Raw genomic sequence first — 26,037 nt, forward strand, 5'->3', positions numbered from 1 at the left:
AGATGATGACCACGCAGACTTGGCGCGATGGACTAACCTAATCTAAAGTAGAAACTAGATACCTTCAAAAGTAATAAAAAAAGTAGATCTAATACTTACGAAATTATGTAAAATTGTTTTATAGTATTTACCAGAAACCTATGCATATAAGGACGACGATAACCCTATTTTCCAATTACTCAAGCGCGATGATCGCGCCAAGTTTGCGTGGTGCGCCAGTACCTTGAATTGCGGGACAACCTGTATATGTACATTTTTCTCAATCTTCTTTTGTACCGTATCATTTTACGTGCTGACCGTGTTAGGACAATAATAATAAGAATAGTAATAATAATAACATTAATAATGTGTTTCGAGCGTGGGAGAGTTATGTACTTGATCGCCTGTTGTGCGTTTGATTGACTACGTGATCTTTCTTAGGGGAATGAGGAACGTATGACGTTTTTCTTTCAATATTCAGGCATAATCATGTAAAACAATCATGGTACTTTAGAATTAAAAAATACAATGTTCAGTAAAAATGAAATACTGAATATGTTTAAGATATGTCGAACGAATAATGACAAACTTTCGTTTGCTCGCGTTTTCGAGAAAAACTTCGAGAAAAATTCAGCAATATGGTGCAAGAGAAATATCTGTCAGTCAGAGTGATGTATGTAAATGGGCAGAAAGCGTAAAACGGATGCGTCGTTTCATTTGCAAATACATATCTCGTTTCGTATAAGAACGATTCGCATCATCGACTTGCTAGACTTTCTAACGCGTAGATTCCCTCTCGTTCTCTGTACTTCGTTTTCTAATAACGTCGATTGTAAGACTTCCCATTGCGCTATTTTTTTATATAAGGTATTAAGATGCGAAAGATATTCCAGTTACTTTATATATATACACATACTTCTTTAAACAAATAAATTAAATCGGAATCACATCACTCTCTACTTTTCGTGTCACAGTAATTTTACTACTTTTCTTATGGTTACACAAATGCTACTTTAATGAAATGAATTAAGTGCTCAATCCCTATAAAAGCGTCTCAAATAACGAGTTCACAAGGAACAGAAAATAACCTAAGATCAATTTATGTGTCGATCCACTTCTGTCTCCTCTGAGACGAGAATGAATTCAATAAATTTGAATTATGAATACAGTAAGAACATAACTAAAAAACAAATGATTTTCTTCGACTCACCCGAATTTCACTTTCTTCTGTCTCTCCTCTCATTCAAAACGGGATGAGGTCCGTGAAAGTAAACCAGTTCGAAGATCAGGGATACGCTGTACTTTCTATTCACCATAAATTATTTAAATTAATCCTGCCGCGTTTACGAGGGAGAAAAAAAATTATATGAATTACGCGAAAGAGAACTGTCAAGGAAACGCGGTCACTAATCCTTTTGACAATTGTAACCGTTACGCGTTGCGAAGATTTTGAAGGATAATGGCGAGAGATCGACCAATGAAAGTGCGTCGTTCGACGTCCGACCAATCAGAAGTAAGATTCTCTCCAGTGATCACGTGGACAACGTTTCAAAATGGCGATATTATTTTAACCACAATATGATGCTGCGGGCTGCGGCGACATCAGTTCACGATGCGTTTCCCACGAGACGTGACGATGTTTGTCCTTTTAAAAATTTTTCTGATTTTTATCGGGCCTTTTATAATTGACGTAAATGCATTGTCGCAAACATTCTTTAAAAATGCAAAAGTATGTAATACACATAAATGTTTTGTTCTCTACTTTTCCTACTTTTCGTTGTTAAAATACTTTCACTTCTTTATTCATGCGCTCATTTCGTGTCATCTTCCACAAGACATGTTCCTCATTGACAGTCATTGACATACGTTAGTTACAGTCATGCAATGATTCCAGTATCATCACACGCCACTTATACTGTCGAAAAGTCAAATGCGCGGGTTGTCAGATCTGACAAACGTCGATCATATGAACGAAGTTTTAGATAACATATGTGTGGTGAGAATCGTCGGCACACCAGAGCATACGAGTGTAAAAAATGTGAGTAAGAACAGTGAATTATTATTCAAAAGTATTCAATAGTATTGATTTGTTATAATGTTAAATTATCAAATCCTGTTTTTTTTAGTACATCAAGAAGTCAATGCAAGAGCTCAATTGGACAGTTGAGTCTGATGTTTTCGAAGAGCGTACTCCAAACTTTGGTATCTTACAGTTTGAAAATATAATTGCAAAGTTAAATCCTAATGCTAAAAGGTACTTGGCATTAGCTTGCCATTATGATTCAAAGTATACCAGGGAAAGGAATTTTGTTGGAGCTACGGATAGTGCTGTACCGTGTGCTCAAATGATTAATTTAGCTAAAGTTATGAAGGATCATTTAGATTCTATAAGAAATGTGAGTAATAGGTTATTACTGAATTGTATTCAGTTTTTTATAATAAAATTTTTTTTTCAGAATGAAGTTAGTTTAATGCTTATATTCTTTGATGGAGAAGAAGCTTTTAGAGAATGGAATGCAAAAGACTCTATCTATGGAGCAAGACATTTAGCCAAAGTTTGGAATAATAATTATACTGTTTATGAACAGGGAGAAAATATTTCTGAATTGGATAAACTTGTGAGTATTTTTTAATGGAAATAAAATTCATGTGTGTTCTTGTTCAATATATTAAGTAAAATAATTTTTTTTTTCTTTTGTTACAGGATATACTGATTCTCCTAGACTTGTTAGGTGCACCAGATCCAACTTTTTATAACTATTTTAGTAATACAGAGAAATGGTACTCCTTATTGATGGCTATTGAAAATAAATTGTCTTCCTTAAAGAAATTTGAATCGTATTCTTATGGACAGCCTGCACAAAGATATTTTCAACCTTATTCCATGGAAGCTGGGATAGAGGATGATCACATTCCATTTTTACGAAGAGGTAAGTATCTGTTTTACCACACTTTCTAATTCTATGTACTATAGTCTTATTATTAAATTTGTATTTCAGATACTCCTATATTGCATATAATACCATATCCTTTTCCAACAGTGTGGCATAAACCAAGTGATAATCGCAATAATATTGACTTAAAGACTACAGAAAATATTAATAAAATTTTAAGGATTTTTGTAGCCTCATATTTGCATATTAACGTTTAATTATCAACTGTATTACTCTTTTTAACAAAGATGACAGAGTATTAAACAAGATCAAAGAAATTTGATATAATTCAGTGCTTAATACTTTTTAATAGAATATAGTTTTAGAAAGTTGTAGTACAACCAAGTACTCAAACATGACTATAGAATATAATATACATTTTTGTAACATCTATACAATTTTTGTAAGATAAATTATTTTTTAATGAAACAGGGTAATTTCGATTGTACTTAGATTTCTTTACACATTGATGTACATATATTGAAGGTAAAATATACATACATTCATACATACATACATACGTATTTTAACATTCCATATAAATTATTTTTTGTAATCAACATAATTTTAATAAAAGACACGAATACCATATCAATACAATCAGAATTACAAACATTTCATCGACGAACATATGCAAACAAAAGCAACACGGAAAAGGTATACTGCGCAGGAAATCGCTTCGACACGTGACTTCCTGATACACGCGTAGAATAAGAATTCCAATAGCTAAACTACAATCAAATTCATTAGGAAACATACTTCTCCAATGTCGAACTTCCTCAGTAAGTACTCAAACATTTACTTCTATTGCAGCAATCGTAATATTATTCATCAAACTTTTTAATTTAGGAATTAAAGTTTTACGCACAGTACTATCGAATTTAAATCCATTTATTCCCGCCGTTGCATTTACATGAAGAAAAAAAAGAAATAATTCTCAATGTCTGACACTAGTTCATTTACGTAACTCAATAATTTGCAGATCTTACTGGATCCAATTAAGTTTCAGCGTAAATACAGACTTAAGAATACCATCGTAAAATATATTCATGATCTTACGGTCGTGTGTACTCCCACGTTTCAAACCATGTAACTTGTGCGTATATGTACACGTATTACACAAACACGCAGCGCACTGCACTGTAACCGCGGCCTAAAGGCTCGTCCAGATTAGTCACCCTATTTGAATTCGTCTCTTGGATTCAAGTAGCTTCACATCAAGTTTGTATTCGCACAAATTACTTGAATCCACGTGCAATAGTACACATCACAAATGTATATTCGAAGGTAAGCAAAAACGAAGAGGACCTCAGCTTCACTCTAACCTCACGGTGCTAACCTCGAAAAGGCATTTCCAGTAAAATAAAATAACACGTTCACATCGATGAAGTAGCACAAAAGCACTCGAATCGAAGTAACAGAAGCAGTCTGGACGAGCCTTAACAGTCGATCGAATCGAGTGAAAGTGGGTATTCGATCGGCAGCATTGGCAGGCCTGATCGAGGTCATTGTTCGTGCGGGCGCGCCCGAGCAGGCTTTCCTCCCCGACTTGTCCCGAAGCTGCCCGACGTTAGCCGACCGTGGTCGAACCCCTCCGACCGCCGTGATTGGCCGAGAGCCGACGCGACGGCTAGAGACACGAGAGACGCGAGCGACAGACGTGGAATGACTTCACGCCTCTGTCGTGCCATTTCGATGGTTTTTCCGTGTCCGTTCGTATCGTGAGCGGGACAGCGCGTCAGGCAATCCCACAGTCCGTCGTCCGACACTGTTTCCGCGGGCCAGCGAGCCGATTCTCGCGGTACATCGTCGAAAAACGCGTAGCGGCTGACACATCGGTCAGGCTGGATTGGGTGAGCGGCGAAAGAGACGGCGAGAGAGACGGCGATACAGCGTGCGCGCGTGTGCAGGAGAGAGAGGGACGGAAGGAAGGAAGGAGGAGGATACGGCAGCGTGAAAGACGGGAAAGACGGAGGGACTGACGTGTTGCAGGCGTATCAGACGGTGGACGTGGTGGCGGTGCCGAGTTTGCCGACCGAAATATTGTGCGGTGGTTGGCGCGCGCGCGCTCTCCAGAGGACAGGTATCGCCAGTTCCATTCAAGAATGTTTTAATCACGGGAGGTGCCGCGGTCTTAGCCCCCTAGACGGGAGTGGATGAATACGCGTCGTGTTAGTGCCTCGCACCCGGCCCCGAGTGGATTAACCGTCTTTTAACGGACGCGTGTCGCGCCGAGAGGAAGCAAACGCCAGGAGATGCTCAAGTTCATCAGGGGGAAGGGCCAGCAACCCACGGCCGAGCGGCAGAAGCTGCAGAAGGATCTCTTCGCCTTTCGAAAGGTGAGTCCTGTTCCTCTTGGAAAACAAGGCTCGCCCACACCGGCGAAACGCCGCCACTTTCTTCCGTCGAGTTCACCTCGACTATCCAGCCACTCTTCCTTTCTTTCATTTTCGGCTCTTGTTCGACGTACACGTCGCGATGTAGAGATTAGCTTCCTCTCGTGAGAAAACAGCGTTATCGGGGCGTTTGAACGATAACGCTGTCCCAATTCTGCCGTGAAGGTGAGCACACGATAGGGGAAAATTCTGCTCTGCAGGCGATCTGAGCGTCACAGGATGTTCTGAGATGATTGATCAAGAAACAAAACAAATTTTCAGTATGTTCAGCATCAAATTTTCTTGAGGATACTTGGTTGAAGTGGTATTTGTCTGGGAAAGTTGTTTAAATGGAGTCATTTTTGCCCAGAAGTCTAGTCAATGCGAAATGGGTGAATTTTCTGCGAAGAAAATATTTCTTCTACAATCTTGTTGTTTAGTTCAATATCTTAGTCTTTTCTTCGCACACTTTTAAAATTAAATATCTATTCTTTCGCGCTCAAGCAGCCGTTTCGGAATACTGTGCATCGCAGAGGAAAGTGAGAGTGGAAATCGAGAGGAACTTGTTTTCTTTTGCTGTCGGCTGAGAAAGACGTGGAATGTAGAATGATTTTCGGTTTTCAGGTCTCGGTGATACAATTCTGATGCGTTTAAGTAGTCTCGGCAGTGTTTAATTCAGAGGACGGGACAGCAGATAAAAGTTGGACGTTAGAGCTTTATCAGCCGGTATCGGCTCTCGGGATCCGTCTTTTTTCCTGCGTTTTATTTGCACGTTCGTTATTTAGAAGTCGACGAGCTCGCGATCGAAAGTTTGTTCTGTTACCAGCTCAGATAGCGATCTGTTGCTTCGCGATATCGTGATGTTGACACGCGATGCATTTTACGGGAACACGGGTTTCCTCGCGTATGTGCATTTCTCGATTGGTTCGAGGATGAATCTTTGAACGGAGAGTGAGAGAACTCGAATATCGAGCCTTCGAGTGGGTCCATAAATACGCGTCCCGTGCGATACGATTCCATGCATAATCGAAGAAAAAACCTGTCCCGAATTAACTCGCGATAAAGGGGAATCGAACGAATCCGTCGCTATTTCCTTCCACCTCTGTTGTATGTGGCTAATAATAGGCGATAAGGTACGTGGATTTGACGTTTTTTTATGATTCGTTGATGGTTACGAGAAACTGCGACGGAGAAAATATGTACTACTAGTTGTATATGTATACTGGGTGTTCCACGAATCGGTCGCCACGATATTTAAGCTAGATTTACTTGCATAAAGTGTTTCAGTTTCGTTTGAAAATTATTTACTACTAATGAGTGTAATTATTATAACTCTTGGATCATCGAGAGAAGGGTAACTTTTCACTCCAAAGTTTAGATCTTTTTTTCTTCAGATTTTTTTTTCTCCCGTATATATCACCTGCACATTTATCACGTTAACGTAAACACATCCGGTTACTCCTCGTTGTACCGCTGTGCATGGAAGTAATAAAAGTCATTCGGTTACAAAGCGCCTAATATTTTACGCCGAGAACACAACGGTGAGCGTTGTGTCAATACGGATTAGGTTAGGTTCGCTCGCCACGCAGCGCGCGCGTATCACGCATTCATCTTCAACTCGAAAACGAAGGCTACACGCCCTACGTATTTATAATACATTCTCATCTCTTTTCTCTTATTTCTATGGTTAACCGAAAATTGGTCTGATTTACCCTAACATTTTTTTAAACTGTTCGAGATTCAAAGCTTCAAACTTCACCGTCTTAAAAATAAAAAAAATATGATTTATACAGGCTGCCTTGCGACCACAGATTCGACCCATTATGAATCGTCCTGTATAATGAAATCGCGTCGTGGAGAACACGATACAGCGCGCCTTAAGAAAGAACTAGCGCGGAATCAACAGGTCGATACCCGAACGTAATCGATACCGAAAGTCTAGACGACGACTGGCCCCGAGACGCACGGTGTATCCACAGTCAGGATTATTGTGGTCGCGTCGTGTGGTGTGTGGCGGCGCGTTTCCTCGCCGGTTCTGCCGTCTCGGGTACGATTGTCATCGTCGCCGACCATTCGAGTCTCCCCGTCGCGAAACCCTACCGCGATTTAATTCTCCGCTCTGCGGATTCGAAGTTTGACGACACGTCGATTACGAAAACGATCGGGCGCGCGAATCAGGTCGTGCCGAGCACTGATCGATCCGTGATTTTTCAACTGTCGATCGGCTGCTGAACTGAAATCGCAAATTTTTCTACTTTCGATACCTCGGTTTTTTCACTAATCTCCATTACGAATTATGCATGAAGGAGATAGAGGGTTTTCGAAATTTTGCCATAACCAAAAAGGTTATGTATGGGCAGGAGTAAGAAATTGAAGAACATTTTTTAAGAAATTTTTGACTGGAATTTTTTGCCCTTCCTTTTTTATTTTCCCTGGTATTATGTTTGTACTGTGTTTGTTTCAATTCGAAACGATTTGAATCTTTGAGAAATTGAATAGCGTTGAATTATTTCAACATAGAGGTTCGAACGCCCACCATGTTAGTCTCGAATTTCGTAACTAGTGGAGAACGTTCTGTAGTTGTTGAGTACGAGGTACGTACCTCCATTAGGTCAGAAAATGAAATAGGAAATGTGGGTTAATTTCTTTGTCGGGCAATTAGAAGCGGAAGTAGCGCGGGTTGAACATTAAGACGCACTCCCATGTAAAGGGACTGCATAATTATAAACCCCTCCAACTAGAGGGCACTATGACCATTAATTAAACTCGTTTTTTTAAACCCACGATGCTCTTGCCCCACTTTAAAGCGACGAAGGACATACAGTTACATAATTAATTGTTACTATTTTGTTGCTGAACCGGAAAAGGTGTGGAATACTTATTTACGACAAAAAAAATAAGAAACAAAAAAACATCGAGGTGACCCTAGTGACATTGGAAGCTGATGGAAGTTTTCGAAATAGATATTAACTCGATAGTTTACCAAGAAATAATACTTTCATATCAATAACATGCTTTAGAAAAATTTCCAGTTTTTTATTCTTGGCTCAGGTGTAATTAGATATAACGCTGTATAAGGTACACTGATTAGATATTAATCGTGTTCTGTGATTATTTCGATATTCTGTGCCCCACCTTAGCTGTCCGTTTCATCGATAATATTACGAACTTCCTGTGCCAAAAAGGAAAGGAATATCGGGGAACCGATATTATCGGGTCTATGTGCAAACATTAAGTACGATAAGGTTGCCTAGCCCTTTTTACGTTTGCTATAATATGCGCTTGACTATGTACCGTTAGATACTATGAGTTGTACCAACTTGTAGTGACAAGCCTGCCAAGTGTCCCGAAAGTTCTATCGCGATCCCGCATCTCGATCGTTGACTTCAGCTCCATTTTATAATCGGCTGTTTTTTTATTCATTCTTAAGCGTGGGTGAAATGAATATTTGCAATTCAATTGATATACGACATATTGTTTCTCTACGTGATTTTAATAATAAATCAAATAAAATGTGTAACAAGCAGTTACACGAACTTCATTTATCCGCGTCAGAGAATTCAATGGCGTCTTGAAAGTTCTAGAAAGCTAGTTATACATAGTACCAACATGAAATATTCATGTTCGTTCGGCAATGTCAGTGATATCGATCGAGGAACAATTTTTAACATTTCAGTGTACCTAAAATAGCATCTTTCTTATTTCAAGCTCATTGGTTCATAAATCTGGACTCCATAGTCAGAATCCATTAAGTCCACTTTTCTCAAAAGTGATTTTTTTATATTCTAAGTTAAAATTATTACATTTTCAATTGTTCCAAATTCTAATTAGAAATTATTTCTTGGGGGGATCTTAGATTTCTTTCCCTGGGCCTCAGTTATTTTTTCTAGCTAAAATTTAAACCAACTGAAAGAGGGTACGTTTGATCGATATTCGGTTCACGCGATTCTCGAGGTTAGGGTAATCGAGATTAAGTTAAGGTTAGTCCAGATTAAGACTTTCTAGGGAATCCTTTGTTGTGCACTCATGTAGGCTCGTGCCAGTCTTTTTGCCTCTAATTATTGCGAGATTCCTAAAACTAGGAAGCAGTGACACCCTTTCTCATGGAAATTACCTGGGCCAAGGTCTTACCCCTCTTTCCTTCCCCGACAGTGGACCTTGTTGCCACACCAACCGTTAACCGTTTTTCTGATCGCATGATGGGAACATACGCCAAATCGATATTGTGGACAGCCTCAAATTTGAGGTTACCACTGTACGCTTATGGCTCTAGCAAGAATCTTCTGAATTCAGGTAGAAAGGTGCTTTGAAGTTTGTTCAGTCTTTCCTGCGACTCATCACCTGCCCTGTTCAAATATTTTACCAAGAAGCACTTTCCGAGCTAAAAGAATTCACATTATTGAAATAAAGACCATTCCTCCTTTAACCTAGTTCTTGTTTAAGTAGGCAAGTCTTGTATGTAAGAATCGACGAATATTGTAAGTGTACTCGTTTTCTAGATCACAAGATTGGCTAATCCACTTTTAACGACCTTACGCAGTATCTATACTGATATTATACAAAGAAATTTGATAACTTGTATTAACACAATCATGCTATCTTTAAATACGAACACTGATTATACCCGTATTATAGTTACGAAACAGACGAATCACTGATTTCAAGGTTTCGACATTGTATCAATATTGACATTACGTATTTTAAATATCCTTGTTATACGATTTCTTAATGGGAGCAGGCATTCATTAAGAAAGAAAAGGAATTTTTTATTTTAACCTTCGATAAAGAACTTTAAAAAACCTTAACTTCAACAATGAAATTAGGTATTCTATTTAATATTTAAAAAATTCCTCTCTCAAAAGGTTAACTTTCTGATACATCGAAAAACTTCCAAAACTTTGTTGAAAGTTGATTAGAAGAAAGTAGTTTGAGCGACCTCTATCGGGAGCCTCGTCTCTGCTTACGAGGGTACGAATGTTAGAAAGGGTATCAGAAGGTTGTAATTGCTGCTCGTTAATGAGATCTTGATGACCCCATGTGAGTACGCGTGTACCATTGGCTGATAAAACCGCTCGATTAACGGAGACTCGAACGTATCTGACTCATCGATGACTAATGTCGCGCAACTTTCGCCCAAAATCATTGCCGTGGCGAGCAGACGTCACCGAGTCGAGAAAGCCGGAAACGGTTGACGCGCGTAATTACCGTTAATTGCATCCGAAACGAGTCGCGGAAGGGAGGCGTAGGATCGTTAGTCCAACTGTTTAATTTAATTGAATCAGCTTTACTTTGTATTCTGTGTAAATACGACACCCACGGAGTTTCATGTACTTACAAGATTAATTTAATTGAGAGCTGTAGATGTTTTTTTTATCATACAGAATAATATTATTTGTCGATTTTTTTAATATTCTGTATTGGTATTATTCTTTGTATTCTTATCATTTGGAGGTATAAAATACAAGGTGGATAAAAATGAACCGGAAGTTTAGAAATTTCTAACCTTAATTACGCCTTCTCATAGCGCTTGAGAGAAAGCATTTTAAAAATTTAATAAATTATATTTCTTTGGGGAAAAAATCTTTTTTTTTTTATTTCAATACATAAATTTTTTAATTTAAAACGCTTGTATCATTTTTGTATCTACGTTAAGTTTATTTAGGTTAATTCTAAGTAATTGCGTGCACGTAGAAAGCGAAAACCGGATGTGAAACAGAGTTTCCAGATCTTTTTCACTCTCGATTTAGTATTTTTTTCCCACATGAGTCGATTATTCGTGTAAATTGATACGCATCGTGGATATTTTTCTTTCATTCGCTCGCAACCAGCGGCTGTAGATAACGCTGCCACTATCTTTAGCGACTTTCTTGTATAAATAGTCCACTGATTACGGTGGCCAGTGCAATTATTGCAACAAGAGTCGATTCATGAATCGTAGAACATTGTAACTTAATTCATTAAGAAGAAGGAGTTTCGTTCGTGGAACATGAAACTGGGAGGCGTGCAGACTGACGCATGAAATGAAAATAAAATTTGTTTCTCTCTATAAATAGAGTGTTGGCGTTTTATTGTTTCAGGTCTGAAAGTTCGTTTCAAAAGGAACTATACACCGAAATTTTATTTTGGTTTTTATAGAGTTATCTTGCCCCGTGTTTATGGTGATTTATTTTTTCAACCCTTTTAGAGGTTATTTTTGAGGTTATATAGCGAAACACCATAAGTCGCATGGGCAAAAAGAGGGTATATTTTATTGTTAGTTAAGACGTACAAGATATAATTAATATTTCGAGAAAATAAAAGATTAAAAGATCTAACATTCTATTACGTAGTTCGACGTGGTACCATCAGCTCAGACTAAACTATTTCCTGTTCTTTCCAGACGGTGCAGCATGGGTTTCCAAACAAACCCACGGCCCTCGCATGGGATCCAAGCCTGCGGCTGATGATCATCGGCACGGCATCCGGCGCCATCAAGGTGTATCCTTTTGCTTTTCTTGCTCCTTCTTTCGCCTTCTTTCTCTTCCTCTCTATTTCTTTTTTTCGTCGTTCAGGTATTTATAATCTGGTCTCAAGGCATCGCGGCGGTTCTCGATGACGTTCGTATCTGCTGATAAATCCTCGAAAACCTTCGATGCAGTCCCAAGCCAAGAGAAGAGAGAAGTGATTGACGCAGATTTCCTCTGGGTCCATCTTCCTCTCTCTGTTTATTTGCTCATTTTAAATATTTTGCGATTCCTTGAGGCCACTGTTTCTCATGTCGATCCTAAAATTATTGTAGAATGTGACGACAGGTTTCATTGAAAACTCTCAGAGGTCCAAGTTCAGTTGAGAATTTTCGTAGTTTAGCAACTCGGGCTTGACAGAAGCTTATCATTAAATAGAACTCAATTTCTCTAAGCCATGTTGAAGAAGAACACAGATGTTTCCAGGAGACACTTATTACAATATTTTTTTACCATTTCTGCGTGTTTTAGCGGGGTTTCCCTTGGACGAATTCGTCATAGTTGCTGCGTAAGCCCATTTTCCTGGTGTAAATCGTATTGGAAAGGATTTTCCTATTTGACTGGAATCGAGTTAGAGGTATTCCGATTGCGAGTTGGGAATATTGGGTGATGCAAGCGGCTGGGGATTAATTGAAGGTTAATTGAATAATTAGGTTTAAGGGTGTAGATCTATTGAGACACATAGAAGTGAAGAAATGTGAGAATGTGAAATCTAGGCTTTAGATGAATTAAGAGTTAGGATTCGACCATTGTTGGTCCACTTAGTTGAGTTCCTTCGCGACCGAAACAAGGCGTAAAACTGGAAACAGTAATGCAGCATCTCGTTGTCCTCATAACCGGTTCGAGTACCACAGAATCGTTAAATCATTCTGGGAACACGTAGGACGTATTAACTTAATATCACATGAACGTCTTCGTTACTTCTCTACACTTTTGTTTTCAGAAGAAAAAGAAAGTGTCTTTTAGATTTAAGTAACAATGAATGTAGTAACTGAGCCCCTTGTCAAGCTCCCTTTTTTTAATAAATTACATATGTGCAGTTGTAGAATACCTAATATTGAGCATGAACTGTTGATAATTAATATTTATCATTATTTATTTCTGACTTGGATGAGAATACTTGGTGTATTAGAATATTGTTATTCAGCTTTGATTACGAAGTTACATATTTTACTGTTTCTTATCGTAGTAGTGTATTGTTATTCAATGTTATTCAAAGATGTTTCTGGTTGTAGTAAGCTCTTATCAAGTTACCAAACAAACGTTTGGAGATCAATTAACGTCGTAAAGAGACTCGAGGGTGTTGGAGTACACCTCGTACTTATTGGGTACGTGTTGCTGTTACCTCGTTACCCAGTTTGTGCCTGGTCAGTTATCGATTCAGCAAAAGGACTCGTGTCAGAGGACACCCTCGTTTATATCGGTGAAACCGTGTCAAGTGTCATCGATTCGAGAATATAGTCTGTTGACGGAGAAAGAAAACACGATAAGAGAGAAGTATTGTAAATTTGCAGTGTCGGTAGGTCCATACAACAGAAGTCACTTTGATGAAAAATTATTTTTCGTAAATAGGTGCTTTTTATTGATTTTTATATTCAAAATTTTTTAGCTCTAGTTCACAATATCCTTACTCAATGTAAGAACCACTCTTTCCACAGTAAAATTTAGCATTGTGTAACTATTGCAGCAAATGACCAGAGCGCAAAAAATAATTCAGGAAAGCAATTCGCATCGTCGAGTGGATAAGTTTGTACATCCGTAGGGTTCATCGAATTCTTCCTGAGCGTATCGAGCACACGTCATCGCGCTTGAAAAATGTTAATTACGAGTGTGCAAAAGGTCTGATCCCCGATGCAGCGACGCGCGTTTCATTGGCGTGCTGCTCATTTTATTCAGGCAATGGGCAACGATGGCAGATGTTCCAGCGGCTACGTAATCAGTAGACGATCATTATCATTTCGCAAGGCGAATGCCAGGCATCTTATATTGAAGAAAACTCTGTTCCATGTTGGGAGAATTCAAGTTGTTACGCTTTTTAAACTCTTCGCTGAAAATTGGATCTTTGTATAGGGTGATTCATATAAACAGTTATAAGTTATTATCTGCAGATATAGAAATAAAAGCGGAGCATTAGAGAGAATAACAATATACAAAGCTTCGCAAATCTAAATAGCACTTTTGAAAGTACCTGCAAATTACCTTTTCTCTCTTGGCGTGTCGTGGAGTGGAGAATTTTTTTCGAGCAAGTTCAACTCAGGGGTCTGAGAGTAGAAGGTTTGCCCTTTAAAATGAGACCAGGCCCACTTCCGTGCGATTTTTTTTGACAAAGTTACAGCAGCTCAAAGATTGGCAACTTTTTTGGACTCTGGATCGGTGCACGATTCCAAGCCTGGAAGCTCACTTTTCACTCAGAGCGTGATATCTCGGCGAAAAAAAATCGCAGAGCACTCGTTAAGATCTCATTCGACAGAGGAGGGTTCCAACTTCGATATCCCTACAAAAGTTGTCTCGAAAAAAATTCATCTGCTCCCTGACAGTCGTCTGAAATTGGAGGACATTTAGGGGAAAACAACCTTCTCTCTCTCGGCGCGTCGTGGAGGGGAGAATTTTTTTCGGCCAAGTTCAACTCAGAGGTCTGAAAGTAGAAGCTTTGTCCTTTAAAATGAGTCTAGGCTCGCCACTTTACGATTTTTTGTCACGAAGATACAGCAGCTTAAACATGGACAATTTTTGGGTCCAAAAATTGGGTCCCGAAAAGTCTTCAAGGTTTTAATCCTTATTTTACTGGGGGCTGTGAGATGCCTGGCACTGAAAGTAACCGTGAACTGTTGCATGGAGGATCTGCACAGAATTTGACGACGGTGCAAGAACTTCGCGTGCATTCCGCAGATCGCTGGCCGAGCACAATCCTTCTTGGTCAGCGCATTAAGTCGGTCATTTTCGAAACAAGAGCACCGTTTGTTTCACGCTAGAAACAGGTCGCGCCTCGTTTTTAGAACACGTATACACGTTCTGGCCTCCTGTTTTCCTTGACTGATCCACCCTCACAGATTCGGCAGACCAGGTGTCGAGTTCTACGGGCAACACACCATCGAGAGCGGAGAAAATGCTGTCACGAAGATCGTCGCACTTCCTAACGAGGTAAGTCTCATCTTTCTTGCAGAGTACTCTTTTCATTGCAGACATTTTACTTCCAACAGTTTGTTTAACATATTTTAATCCTCTGCTGAGTATGGGATTGTTGTATAGGTGCATTTTATTATCTCTGGTGAAATAGGATAGTCAGAGGTACAGAGGAAGTTAGATACATAGTGAGAAAGAAAGGAAGTGTTAAGTATGACTTTAGGAACATAATTCAGTAACTAAAGAGACGAAAACACTATTTGGAGGAGCAGTTCATTATACTTAATTCATGTAATACACTATACTTTATCTATTGGATGCTCTTGATATTGCTAGACAGGAAATCGCTCCAGTTATCTATTTTTCATCAATTCAGTTATCATTGCAAGGATTTCAGTATTCCTGAGGATTTGTAGGAAGAGAAAAATAGGAGTTAGTGGCAGTATTCGAGAGAACTCGGTAACATTGTAATCAAAGGGACCTGAGGTGCGAAGTTATGGTTGTTTTAAGAGTCACACACGTTGCACAGGTAACGCGACACCGTGTTCGGCTTATACGGTCGCCGTTGCTGAGTTGTTGCATAACTGTGAGCGCGACACGCGCAATGCTCTTTCGCACGTGTGTTTGCGAATAAATAATACATATGAACACATCGTGGCGAACACCATTGTGGTCTGCTTCGACCGTAAAAGTCTTTTCTGTCGCTTCGTGACCTTAGGCGAGGCTCTTCAATCAATTTTTATTAGATACAGAATGTACTTGCGTCAAAATAGGTACTTTTTAAGACCACCAAATTACATATATTATAAAGATTAATATGAATCCTTTTCATTGGGAATAGGCCAGGTTTTTCTCAAGTTCTTCTAAAATAAGTAGCAGAGTGTTTTTAAAGAAGGGAGATCCTCTTGAAGAAGCGAGTAAAAATGGAAGTAGAGGCGCTCTTTCAACCTCCACACGTTTGTATGCAAATCGTATAAAGTTACGGCGTAATTTAATCCTTAATCTGTTTTTTATTTGGTTAATTGGAGATCCAACGAGTCGTGTTTCAGACGAGTAGGAGGGTGTCTACCGGTTTTCAAAATTGTTCATCTTTAAAGAGGAAGCTTCCATGAACATCTCTCCTTCCATATTTGATAAATTCAAATTTTATAATTAAAGGCACAATTATCAGAAGGAATTCGTGGGCAGAATTTTTGCCACAGCCCTTGAATGATCACTCGAAAATTCTGAAAGCAGCACGCGAGCGCCGCGAAGAACTCTAGAGATAATTAATTACACGCTCGGAAGGCAGGAGAAGTAATAAGGAAAAGCGGTATATAATTACAGACAAGGAAAATAGTGCGAGATTACTTCATCGCGAACGCGGGTAACGATGAATCTTTTCACGTTCGTCTACCCTAGCGGTAAACCGTCTTTTAATAACTCCTTCCCGTGTTGGAACGTAAGATAACCAGCGGTGATAATTATCGTATATCGTGGAATAGGGCGTGTTTGATTCTGAAATCGTGAACTCACGTTATCGCGATAATTGTTCAAACGAATCCCTAAACCGATAAGATACCAAACGCACGATTGTAATCTATCGAAGTTATAAATTATTTCTTCTTTATATTAGTCACTTCAATGTCTAAAGATACAAACTGTGTAATAGAAATTAGCATTTGTAATTGGAGGTCTAATAGTATCATTATCTGAACACTATTATCTAACAATAAGTCACTATTCACGGTAATACTTGTTCAATTATAATCTTCTTACAAGCTTATGTTAGTTTCTTATCTCCTAAGGATGAGTCATATTTAGTGGCGTTGATTAGGTATCAGAGCAAATTCAGGTCTTAGAAAGTAGATTCAGAGGCGAGGCACTCTCTGAAAAATATGGCACGTAACAATGCCAATTATTCAATTGCCCACGTTAATAACACGCTCTCGATTACACAAAAGGCGTTTTCCACGAAGTGACGGTTCGTGAAAAACACGCTACCGGCTAGATTCGCGTGAAAGTAAGGAACAGTTGTAGACCAGCTCAACCTTGCGTTTTCCTTGAGTTTTCACTTTGCCCGCTGCGAAGAATCGTCTTAGGGAAAAAGGGACGCGGGAGCTGGCCCGTGAGAGACGATAGAATTGCGAAAGTTGGTTAATACAATAGATATGATTTTCCTGTTTGCCTTATGGGCTACGAGCCTTGCGAAATTTCACGTTTTTATGCATCCACATAATCGGCGATAGAATTCTAAACAGACTTTTTATTTCAAGTCTTTTCTTGTAACTTTTCGTGATACAATTTTGAACGATATTAAAATTAGGGAACTCTGAAGGATTAGAAAATGCAAAAATGATTTTTAGTTCTTGTTAAGTATAGTACTCTGCAAGCATTGATCGCAAAAGTCTTGAAAAAAGACTATGAAAACGATATTCAATATTGTTTCAATTTTGCAGGGTCGTCTGGTGTCCCTTTGCGACGACAACTCCCTTCACCTATGGGAAATCAACGAGAGTTCAGTGGTGGAGACGAAGTCACTTTCGTTGGAGGGTAAATTGAAGAAGATCTCAGCGATGTGTCTCGAATCGAGCGGCGAGCACCTTCTCCTGGGCACAGAGGGTGGCAATATTTACCTCCTGAACCTGAAAACCTTTGTAATGCCTGACAATATCATCTATCAGGACGTCGTGATGCAGAAGTAAGAATAACTAACTGTTTCTGTTTTTATTTCAAGGCGACAGGTGAATACTACGTGGATATTTTGCAGTAAAACGGAGATAGACTTCCTTGAACAACGTTTCGAGTGATCTATCGTTGGTAACTTATCTTGAATTTGTAGTAGTGAGTTGGTTGGACATGTTCGAGTAACCTTGGAGACATAAGGATCTTGCAGTCGTGCTAATATCTCGATTTTCATTGTATCGAATTACCCTTGAGGGATAATTTATTGTCATCTTTTATCTCGAATATTTAGCACCGAGGTTTATATGTTAGCTATAGTAGACTGATGTTGTTACAGCGTGCCAGATGATTATAAGAAGAATCCAGGAGCGGTTGAAGCCATAGCGGAACAACCTGGTCACCCAGACAATATTCTGATAGGCTACAATCGTGGCTTAATGGTACTGTGGAACAAAGCGACTCCTGGGGCTCAACAGGTGAGCCTTCGTCTCATTGTCTCTGTAGTTTCTTACACTCGTCGCTGTCTACACAAGACCATATGCTATGACACACTTACAGAACACTTAAAACATACATGCTTCTGACATATATATTTGTGAGAAAATGCTTAATCCATTGGTGCTGCAAAATTGATATTCTGTGAACACTTGGGACAGGAGGCATCAACCATTTGCTAAAACAAATTAATTAAAATGATATATTAGGTTATCCCATAAATAATGCTTCTAAGAATCATTTTATTTGTAAAGAACACTATTTCGTACTTATCGGATCACTTTTGAGGCTCTTTGGTAGGAGATGATCTTAGAAAAGTGGAGAAAATGTTTTTTTTTTGATACAAGTTCTAAGTAGAGAGAAACCTAGGAATAATTTTCCGATATAAAAATCTCATGTAAGATACTTTCCATGCTTTTCATGAAATATTGATGCTTCTTAGTGAGTAATGAATCCCTTGTTAAGACTGTTTATGTGGACCAATGGGTTAAGATCGATAAAACCAATTGTGAGATGTGGTACCTGCTCGTTCTGATTGTCGTTTGTGTCTTTGGTGGTTTTGGCGGACGTGTGCGTGCAGCTGATGGGTTTGTTTTCGCGTACGCAGACATTCATCTCCACGCAACAGCTGGAATCGGTCCACTGGGTCTCCGAGACCCGTTTCGTTTCGTCGCACAACGACGGATCGTATGCTTTCTGGAGTCCAGGCAGCGATAGTATGCTGGAATCGACCACCGTCTATGGTCCCTTCCCCTGTAAAGCAGTAACTAAGATTTTTGTCTATCCCACCGCAGAGTAAGTAAGAATTTACAAGAACCACGTACAATTGCTGTCGAAGACATCGAGTTTCCAAAACGTACTTCTTCTAGGCATGGAGAATTGGTACTGTTTTCGGGGGGAATGCCACGATCGACCTACGGCGATCGTCACACCATCACTGTTATGGCGAAGGAGAACGAGAAACATGTGGTCTTTGACTTTACTTCGAAAGTGATCGACTTCTTCACTGTTTTCCCTAAGCAAGAGGATGGCAAAGACGCTGATAGTCCAGAAGCACTGGTGGTACTAGCGGAAGAAGAAGTTGTAGCCATCGATTTGACTAATCCTGAATGGAAGATGATGGCGTTGCCTTATTTAGTTTCCCTTCATGCCAGCGCGGTAATTACCATCTTAATAAATAAAGCAGATATTCAGGGTAAGATCGAAAGAAGTGATGCCAAGGATGGAAGATTCTTATAGAATATGCTAACAAAATGGGAGCACTTATTTCCTTGTTACTCAGCAGAATATCTTCTTCATTCTCCTTTCTTTGATATTAACTTTGTTCATATTACTGGCTCAGGTCACCTGTTCACAACACGTTCCAAATGTCCCTGAAGAACTCTGGGACAACATAGTTGCCGCAGGGAAAGCGCAAACCGAGCACCTGTATTCGGACAAACCATGGCCTATAGACGGCGGAATCATCCTCTGTCAGAAGCCAGGTAGCGATAAACCCAAAGCCAGGGAATTACTGCTCACTGGTCACGAGGATGGAACCGTTAGATTCTGGAACGCATCTGACGTCGCTCTGACGCCCCTGTACAAATACAACTCATCTGTTCTATTCACTGGCGAGCATTTAGATGTCCTTGAGCAGCCACCCGAAGACAACGAGGACGAGTGGCCACCGTTCAGGAAAGTTGGAACTTTCGACCCGTATTCGGATGATCCTCGACTCGCTGTGAAGAAAGTTTTACTTTGTCCTCTCTCCTCGACGTTGGTTGTCGCTGGCACTGCTGGTCACATAATCACAGCTACCATATCGTCTGAGCCAGTAAACAAAGAGATCAAGGCCGTCACGATGAACATCGTGAACGATCGTGATGGATTCGTTTGGAAAGGTCATGATCATCTACCAGCTAGAACAGCCAGCATATCGTTCGCGGTTGGCTTCCAACCGCAGAATCTTCTTCAATTATACCCACCAGCTGCGGTTACCGCGCTGGCTATTCACAGCGAGTGGGGCTTGCTAGCTGCTGGCACTGCTCACGGTCTCGCTGTTTTCGATTACACGAGGTCGAAGGCTGTTAGCGTCAAGTGCACACTTAATCCAAATGGTACTTGCAATTTTATACAGCACTGATGACTGTTACACATCTCTCGCCTGTAGAGATTTAGTATGGATTAGTGTATCGTATTTTACAGATCTTTCTGGATCGGGAGACACACCTATTTCCAGAAGGAAGTCGTTTAAGAAATCGTTGAGAGAGTCTTTCAGGAGATTAAGGAAAGGGAGGTCTCAGCGCCGGACAAATGCTAGCAGTCCAACGAGAAATACGGTGCCAGAGAAGAAGAAGGAAACGTGAGTGTTCTTTAAATTTTAGGTTTTATTTATTGAGTTTAGAATAATTCGGTTCTTAAGGGGTTAAGAATTTATTCCTGAATTCAATAGTTCCAGTGTCGCTTCTTCTCCGAGTGGCGATCTTTCACCAGTGGAATTGAAACCTGTGGAGAGGCAAGTTGAAGCGAGACCCGTGGACGATGCTTTAGGTTCAATGGTCCGATGTTTATATTTCGCTAGGAGTTATATTATAAGCAGTAAGCATCTTCCTCAATAAAAAGATACAAATTGTACTATGTACTGAATATACTAACACTCGTCTCCTGTTCCAGTGCAAAACACCACACCCACGCTTTGGGCAGGCACCAACAACGGCACGGTATACGTCTTCACGTTAGCGATACCCGCGGGTGTTAGAAGAACAGAGGAGGATGTAAATTGTACATTAGGGAAAGAGATTCAATTAAAACACAGAGCACCCGTAATCGCGATAACGATTCTCGATGGATCCAGTGTACCCCTACCAGAACCATTCGAAGCCGAAAAGGGCGTGAGTCCTGGCCCAGACATGGCATCTCCACATAGAGTCGTAATCGCCAGCGAAGAGCAGTTCAAAATCTTCAATCTTCCATCCTTGAAGCCATATTGTAAATACAAACTCACCGCGCACGAGGGCTCTCGAGTAAGGAAAACAGGTTTCGCGAAGTTTACTTGCCCCATGGAACCAGCAGGCACACACGAGGAGACCTGTTTGCTTTGCTTGACCAACCTCGGAGATTGTTTAGTGCTCAGTATTCCGGAATTGAGGAGGCAACTCAACGCTGCCGCCATTAAAAGGGAAGACATCAAGTGAGTATCACTAGTTAACTGATCGTAAGTAGTTACTAGGTTAAATTACTGATTTACCAATCCACTCTTCCTTTCAGTGGCATTTCTTCATTGACATTCACGAAGGCAGGCGAAGCTTTATACTTGCACTCGAGTTCAGAACTCCAACGAATTTCATTATCGGCCAGCAAAGTTACGAAAGCGCATTGCGCGTTGAATTTGCCGCCAAATGCTAGATCCTCCGAGACGAACACCGAAGAAACTCAAGAGGAAATCGTGGAAGGTACGGCTGAAACGGAAGGAGAGACACAAGCGAGTCAACAGACTTCTGTGCAGAGGACAATCACGGAAAACGGTGTGGTGGGTTCCAGTGAGTATGTCGCATCTTTACGATGAATTTCTTTCAGTTCTGTGTTTAATATAAGGATCGAATAATTTTTAAAAATGAGAAGTCACCATAGAATGTTTAAACGTGCTACAATTAAGATATGCGTAATTGCTTGGCATATTCTGTAATAAGTGTTGCTTTGCTACGATCATCTGTGAGTCATTAAACAAGCTAGCCGCTAAATCGTAATTTAAGCCAATTAACAACTTCATCGGGGAACACTTGTGTGCTAACGTACCCTCTAGTACCAATTCCTGAATACATGTCTTTTAGCCGGTGGCGAAGAGTCTCCGAAAGAACCTTCCCTACGACCAGCTGCGAGCACCACTGACGTGAACGGAGAGGACGATCGTCAGGACTTGAGTTCTATCGGAGATATAACGATCGATAGCGTAAAGGATCATTTACTGTAAGTAAAGACGCTGTTCATCGTTGCAAAGCTTCTTATCGTTTTATTTTATACCCGCTCCTTGCTTACATATTCATAATCGATAATTCTGTCTAGCGTTGAGACCAAAAAGTAGCTTGCAATTGAAAGGAAAGTAGACTTTGAATTGCTCGAGTTTTTCTATAGACGAATCTGATCTCAACGCTACTTATTTCAGGAGAAGAGTAAATTAACTTCCGCGCAAAAGCTGGCTTTGTAACAACTTTGTTTTGCTGTGCTAATGGACATGTTTTCGTGTACTGGCCATGTTCTTGGCAGTAACAGTTCACTTTTCAGAAATGCAACGTCTTCCGAAGAACTTCACAGTCGTCTTGCAGGACTTAAAATGGAGGTGACCTCGCGAACCTCGGAGATCTCGACGCAGAATCAGTCGATGGTCGTGAAAACTACGACCGTCGTGTCGCAGACAACCAACAACACCACTGTTAACGGAGAAGTCGAGACAAGTCAGACAAACGAAACGCAACAAATGAACAGTGAGTCGATGCTATTTCTACTTCGAATCAGTGAAATGTTTTTTGATTTTTGAAACGTTTTTTGTATTCTTTTCGAAGGCACTTTTAAATCCACGTTTTTTAATTGAATCTTTTCTAGGTCGTCCGATCTTACAGTTCTCGCAGACTGTAAATAATCGAAGTATATCCCCGTAAAATATTTGAATAATAGTTTACAATTCATTGCTTAAGAGTTTTCGTCTTCCATTGCTTTGTAATTTTCATTTCCTTTCATCTTCACATCTCCTTGTTTTCTTTGTATTTCTTTTGTTATTGTTTTGTTTTGTGCTTTTTATTATTGCGCAGGCACTACGGTAGAGAGAGAGATACGCAGCGGTACTGAGACAACAACGACACATGCTACCATCACTCTACCCCCAAACGTCGAGGTCAGCAAACGGCACTGAGCGTATACTGATATAATTGGTGTCGGACCTTACCTCGATATTAAGCCTATGATTAACGCTTAGCATATTGTGCGCTATTAATACACTAAACAATGCGATTCGCGTAGTTCTTGTTCATTAAAAGATTGGGTATTCGGTTTATTGGCTTCAAACGATAAATGAATATTTTTCATATTATAGTTTCTTTTTTTAATATACTAACAACTTGCCTTTTTTCTAAACGAAGGCTTTCTCTAACCAAAAGTGTGTCGGTAGTTATTGCAAAACATTGATGAAGCAATATAAAGTTTAGAGTAACGTTGCATGTTGGTATTACAGATTAGTGCGGCTGACTTGGCGAATCTGGAGGTAACAACTACCACAGTAACCACAGAGAAGTCCAAAGCTCCGTTGGCCAGGCCTGAAGAAGTTGGTTCTTAGGAATATTCCGAATCGTCCTTATCCCCTAATCATGGATTTTGTTGCTCTAAGTACGGAGCCACAAATAATTAGATATTTTTACTTAACGGACTCACGTGTACACAGCGGCGATAGGTAGAGTTTATATATCGTAGATTTTTTAAAAAATCTAGATTTGTACGCGGCATTAGCGTTAGCCATATAAACGATAAGCGAGAAAATTGAATTTCGAATACTATGAACGACGAAACCGTTTCAGTTTCAACTGCCAAGATCGTTAATGCATTTTATTCTTTGTCCAACGTTATTGTATTTCACTTGATCAAAAACTTCGCATCGTAACGAAATTCGAGACGCATCCAAGTTCATTCAGTGGGACTAGGCCTAGGTAATTTTAATCGGAGATGCATTTTATTTGCAAGCGAGCATGAAAAATCTTTCGACTAAAAAGATTCCAAATGTTTCATATTGTTTTAACCGAAAATCGATTTTACTGAAGTAATATTCAGTTTTTATGGAAGGAATTTTAAGTATATCATTACAAAAAGTGTAATAGATTTAATGAACTGCTTAGAGAAATTTCTAAAATATCAGAATTTGTAAAATTTAAGGTCGGAGTAATTAAGAAATTGATAGTTTTTTGTACAGAGAACCAAGATACAGAAATCGTGAACATGGCAGCCATATTGTAACGCATCGCGTATGTTACGTGATAATATCGTATTTCTAAATAATAAAAGTAATAAAGAGGCGACTTAAACCATTTATAGTATTTCATATGTTATGGGCGTGTCATTGTGCAGAAGATGAAATGGAAAGTTAAGTATGAAATTGATACGCCTAACGAATACAAACATAGCTACTTAAGTAGTTTTACGTTATAAGGAACGTTACAGAGATTAAGTGAGGGAAACTTAAGACCCGACTATCAATGGCCATGACGTAGAGAGCCGTTAAAAAATATATTTTTTATTGACGTTGGTTAATCGTTAAGTTTCCTTGTTTCATCCGCGGACGACCATGGTACAATGAGAAACTTTCTCTATCGGAAAGCATCGAAAGACGTCGAATCGTATTAACTTAATATACGAACAAAAAAAGTATAATACGTAACTACGTTACAGCACCGCACGTATATTCGATCTTTTAGATAAAAGAACTACTACTGTTGATTATTCTTTTCTTTCTTGGTGGAGGACAATTGCTACATATTACTCTTTACGCGGCTAATTTGTAAAATTCCATGAATCTACTATCATATTCATTATGTAGTGAAGTACTACGTAGTTTGTGTTGCGAGAGTACGGATCGTATTTTAAAGCATTGCCATTTTGGATCTCACAAACGTTTTAAACCGAGTAGAACTCCATTTTCTGGAGCAATTTTGCATTTAAATTTGTATTTTATAAGATATCACCGATTTTCTATAGGAAAAAAGTAAAAGTGTCATAAAAATAATTTTATCGAAAACAACAGACTGACGAGTGAAAGGCATATCCGTTTCTTTTGCATTGAACCGATAGCAGTTTACAGAAATTCGAGTAAAGTTCTTTCTCATCGATCATCTGTCTCTCGGGACCCATACACGCGCTGAGGTAACTGTCGATTTTATTATTCATCAATGCGATTTACGCGAGGCCTTTGTAGATAGATTTTAATCTTCCTCAAATTCCGCAATTTCCTGTGGCCATTTTACTCTTTTTTTTAATTGATCGCTTTGCAGAAAGTATGTTTCTTGTATGCGGTTTACCAGGAAGTAATGTTATACATGGTGTTCCCAGGATAGAACGTGCACACTTCCTATTAATTATGGATGAAGGTCCAAATCTTGTTTTTGATGGACAATTGTCAGGAAACAATTTCTATTTCAAACAAATCGAATTCTAATTTCTTTATTTTAATTCAACGTCATAGGAAAACTACCACAGTAGTATTGTGTGTCGTGCTTCTGGAGCATCCTGTACGTTAATTTTATTGTAATTGTAAAATACGTTCACGAAGTGATCGCGCTAAGTAAGATACAAATGTACGAAAAACGAACGTGCTTCTGCCACTGTAAAATTATTGGTTTTTTACCTTGATAAAACATTGACCACTGTACTCACAGTGAATTATCCAAACACTGCCCCCTTAAACTTTCCCTACTTGTTATTTTTTCAACTATCAATTACAATGATACCTATACACAGAATGTCTATTTCTTAAATATATACAAATGATTATTAATGTTCTGTTTTGTGAGAAACTTTATATTTATCTTATTTCATATGGTATTTAAACTTCATAGGACACTGTAACATATATTTAACTTGCTTCTAAATAAATAACGTTTATATTTATAAAAAACCGAGTACATAAATAGAATAGAGATAGCAAAATGTACAATCTGATTTTTTTTTAAAAGAATTGTTTTTAGTTCTAGAAAAAATTCAGAGTACTGTACATGAAAAAATAAGTATAAAATCTAGAGGTGCATCTTTTTCCCTAAGTTTCGTTTCTTAAATAAAATTACAAATTTTCCGTTAATTATAAAAAAAAGGATAACTCTACCTGAATGAATTTATTTGAAATAGGTAAACATACATGATTTTTACTTAAAATACTCTGCAACTTTAAAACGGTAATATTATTACCTTTCACTTGACCAACAAGCGCAAATGCTCTCAAACTCGAAGTGA

The 26,037-nt window shown here is 39.1% G+C and overlaps 2 protein-coding genes across 14 annotated transcripts; both read left to right on the forward strand.

The window, feature by feature from the left end:
- Window positions 1-1,550: 1,550 nt before the first annotated feature.
- On the forward strand, window positions 1,551-3,253 carry LOC143186039 (glutaminyl-peptide cyclotransferase). Of its 2 annotated transcripts, none has more exons than XM_076389416.1 (6): window positions 1,551-1,708; window positions 1,874-2,017; window positions 2,106-2,375; window positions 2,436-2,597; window positions 2,684-2,909; window positions 2,979-3,253. In XM_076389416.1, exons 1-6 carry the CDS (start codon window positions 1,592-1,594, stop codon window positions 3,128-3,130), a joined length of 1,071 nt encoding a protein of 356 aa, XP_076245531.1. In that variant the 5' UTR covers window positions 1,551-1,591; the 3' UTR covers window positions 3,131-3,253. The 2 variants fall into 2 exon arrangements, with proteins under 2 accessions (XP_076245531.1, XP_076245540.1); XM_076389425.1 differs by having other exon boundaries at window positions 1,581-1,708; window positions 1,851-2,017.
- A 1,768-nt stretch (window positions 3,254-5,021) lies between these two features.
- On the forward strand, window positions 5,022-25,459 carry L(2)gl (LLGL domain-containing protein l(2)gl). 12 transcript variants are annotated; one of them, XR_013003153.1, is made up of 16 exons: window positions 5,022-5,251; window positions 11,667-11,764; window positions 14,841-14,931; window positions 17,352-17,593; window positions 17,915-18,053; window positions 18,653-18,867; window positions 18,942-19,230; window positions 19,415-20,171; window positions 20,260-20,416; window positions 20,507-20,652; window positions 20,728-21,244; window positions 21,322-21,593; window positions 21,885-22,020; window positions 22,318-22,535; window positions 22,654-22,767; window positions 22,860-22,942. XR_013003153.1 is itself a non-coding variant. In XM_076391148.1 (16 exons), exons 1-16 carry the CDS (start codon window positions 5,168-5,170, stop codon window positions 23,378-23,380), a joined length of 3,546 nt encoding a protein of 1,181 aa, XP_076247263.1. In that variant the 5' UTR covers window positions 5,022-5,167; the 3' UTR covers window positions 23,381-25,459. The 12 variants fall into 12 exon arrangements, 11 of the variants coding, with proteins under 11 accessions (XP_076247263.1, XP_076247283.1, XP_076247272.1 ...); XM_076391148.1 differs by lacking the exon at window positions 22,654-22,767 and adding an exon at window positions 23,279-25,459; XM_076391168.1 differs by lacking the exon at window positions 22,654-22,767 and adding an exon at window positions 23,279-25,459 and having other exon boundaries at window positions 22,336-22,535.
- Window positions 25,460-26,037: the final 578 nt, after the last annotated feature.

The sequence above is a fragment of the Calliopsis andreniformis genome, chromosome 2 (genome assembly GCF_051401765.1).
Source record: "Calliopsis andreniformis isolate RMS-2024a chromosome 2, iyCalAndr_principal, whole genome shotgun sequence".
In the NCBI taxonomy this organism is placed as follows: domain Eukaryota; kingdom Metazoa; phylum Arthropoda; class Insecta; order Hymenoptera; family Andrenidae; genus Calliopsis; species Calliopsis andreniformis.